Raw genomic sequence first — 2,405 nt, forward strand, 5'->3', positions numbered from 1 at the left:
TAAATTTAAAAATGCTTGCGTGTGTGTTCGTGTGTGTGTGCGTGCATATACACACATTTTATCTAAAAATAACACTTATATTGCACAATATTAAATTATTAATAACTGGTTAATACTCCCTTAAATAATAATAATAATAATAATAATAAAATTTTTTACATTAAAAAAATAATAATTTTTATGAAAAAAAAAAAAAAAACACAAAAAAAATTTGTTTATTGTCTCGTATCTTGTCGGCGACGGCGACGTTGATTCCTCCATTTAACTTGTTACCGTGGCAGATTTTGTTACCGATGAGGGAAGTTGTAAAAGTCGTTGATGATTTTGTTCTAAAACGTGTTCTTTAGCTCTCAAACGAAGTGCTTCTATGCTGTTCATTCTATTTTCAACAGCGGCAGATGATGGCGGTGTCGACGAGGGAGGTGGCGGACTGCGAGATGCATCAGAATTTGCTAAATCGTAATCGGGTTCGACGGAAGAATCGCTGTTGCTAAACGTGATAAAACGAATATAAGTAAAATGATGATTCGTTGAGGAGGGAGGTGGAGGGCGTTAAAGAAAGAAATTTTTTTACCTGTGAGATTTAGATGAAGTCATTGCGGGAGAATGTGTCGGAATATGAAATCCGCTGAGGGATAATCCTGGAGGCAATGCCAATCCGCCATTTGCCAACATATATTGTGATAATATGTTGTGAAAAGAAGGATTTGGAATTTTTCCATTGTTTGTTGTCCAAGGCAAACCGAGTGCGGCAGCAGCGGTTGCAGCATTCGGAGGCAAACCGAAAATACCTGAATTAAAACCCAATGCGGAACCAGGCCAAAATGGATCAGCGGGTAATGGTGGAAAACCTAATTGAGCTGCTGCTGCTGCTGCTGCTGCGGCTGCGTGTACACCAAAATCAGGCATAGATGGATGTTCGTGTTGTATGAAACCGACCGTTTCTCTTCCTAATGCTTTTTCTCTTTTTCTCCATTTTGCTCTTCTGTTTTGAAACCAAACCTAAAAATTTGCAACAACAACAAAAATTTTATTTATTATTATTATTATAATTTAAAAAAAAAAAAATTTTCCCTTTGATGTATATATTTTTTAAAAAACCGTCGGCGGCAACAATAAAAGCTTTTTTACATGAAAAGGTTTTTTTTTTTTTTTTTTTTAAAAAACGTTATAGCTAATTGATGGAGCCAGAATTTAGCCCCAGGGGTTGAGGGTGACATCCGATTAGATACATTGTACTTATACACAATGGAATCGATTGTGTAACGGGTTTGTTCCTCCATTTTTATCCTTCCTCCTCCTTCTCCTTCTCCTACCCCTCCTCCTCCTCCCCCTTTTTTTTCCTTACATTTGTTGCCAATTTGTGAGAAAACTCGACAATCGAATAATATAATTTTTTTTTAAAAAACAACCCTTTTTTCCCGAAAAAATTTTTCCATTTATTATTAAATAAAAAAAAAAAGTTTTAAATTTTTATTATTATTATTATTTAAATAAGCATTGTCGGAAAAAAGAGAGAGAGAGAGAGTAAGTGAAGAGAAATATATATAAATTGATGCATTGTAAAGTACTTTTGCCAATTATAAATTATTAAAAAAAAAAAAAAAGAAAAACGACGACGACGATGACGAACGACGGGAAAAGTAGAATAGGAAATGGTATAAAAGAAAAGGAAAAAAGGAAAGAGATAGAGAGAGAGTGGGGGTGGGATGATGGCCGGGTAAAAAAAGGAAAAATCTGGATGGGGAAATTTTCTCTCTCTCTAATGCGGTCAAATTAGATAATGAACCTTGTTAAGAGAAAGATTTTTTTTTTTTTTCCTTGCCTTGTTTTGGAAAATTCTCTTTACGGAAATGTTAAATTGCCGGATCTATTTTATACGTTTAATCGGTAGTAGTTACTCTCTTTAAATTACCACGTAATTTTTTGTAATTTATTACCACCATTACCACCCCTTATAAAAAAGAGATTTGTACCGTCTTTATATTACGAGAAATTTTTTTACGTAATCATTTATTACAAACATTTAAATCTCCACCTTCTCCCCTCCCTTCCTTCCCCCCGGGATAATTCTTTTTTATATAAAAAAAGGAGCCAATTAAAATTAATAAACATTTTCATTCACACTCACACGCACACGCACACGATAATAATAATAACAACTTAATCTTTTTTACGTAAAACCGACATTTTCCTTTCTTTAAAAAAAAAAAAATTTCTTTAATAAAATCCAAACATTTTAGGGATCGATAACGTCTAATAAAACGATGTAAATTTTTAATTATGACCTTTAACCTTAGCTTTCGCAAATAATAATAATAATAATAATAATAATAATAATAATCGTTAGTTTAAGTTAAAAGTTTTTATCTTCCGTCGTTATTAAATAAACATTTTCGAAGCGG

At 32.7% G+C, this 2,405-nt stretch overlaps 1 protein-coding gene across 1 annotated transcript in view; it reads right to left on the reverse strand.

The window, feature by feature from the left end:
- Positions 1 to 261: 261 nt before the first annotated feature.
- Positions 262 to 2,405, reverse strand: part of Phum_PHUM121920 (restnal homeobox protein Rx-A, putative) — a gene marked incomplete at both ends in the record, with an annotated part of 2,932 nt that continues 788 nt past the window's right edge. Inside the window, 2 exons of the mRNA XM_002424182.1 lie at positions 262 to 490; positions 575 to 1,002. Coding sequence (XP_002424227.1) covers positions 262 to 490; positions 575 to 1,002 — 657 coding nt within the window. The remainder of the gene's footprint in view (positions 491 to 574; positions 1,003 to 2,405) is intronic.

This window comes from Pediculus humanus, genomic scaffold (genome assembly GCF_000006295.1).
Source record: "Pediculus humanus corporis 1103172107469 genomic scaffold, whole genome shotgun sequence".
Taxonomy (NCBI): Eukaryota; Metazoa; Arthropoda; class Insecta; order Psocodea; family Pediculidae; genus Pediculus; species Pediculus humanus.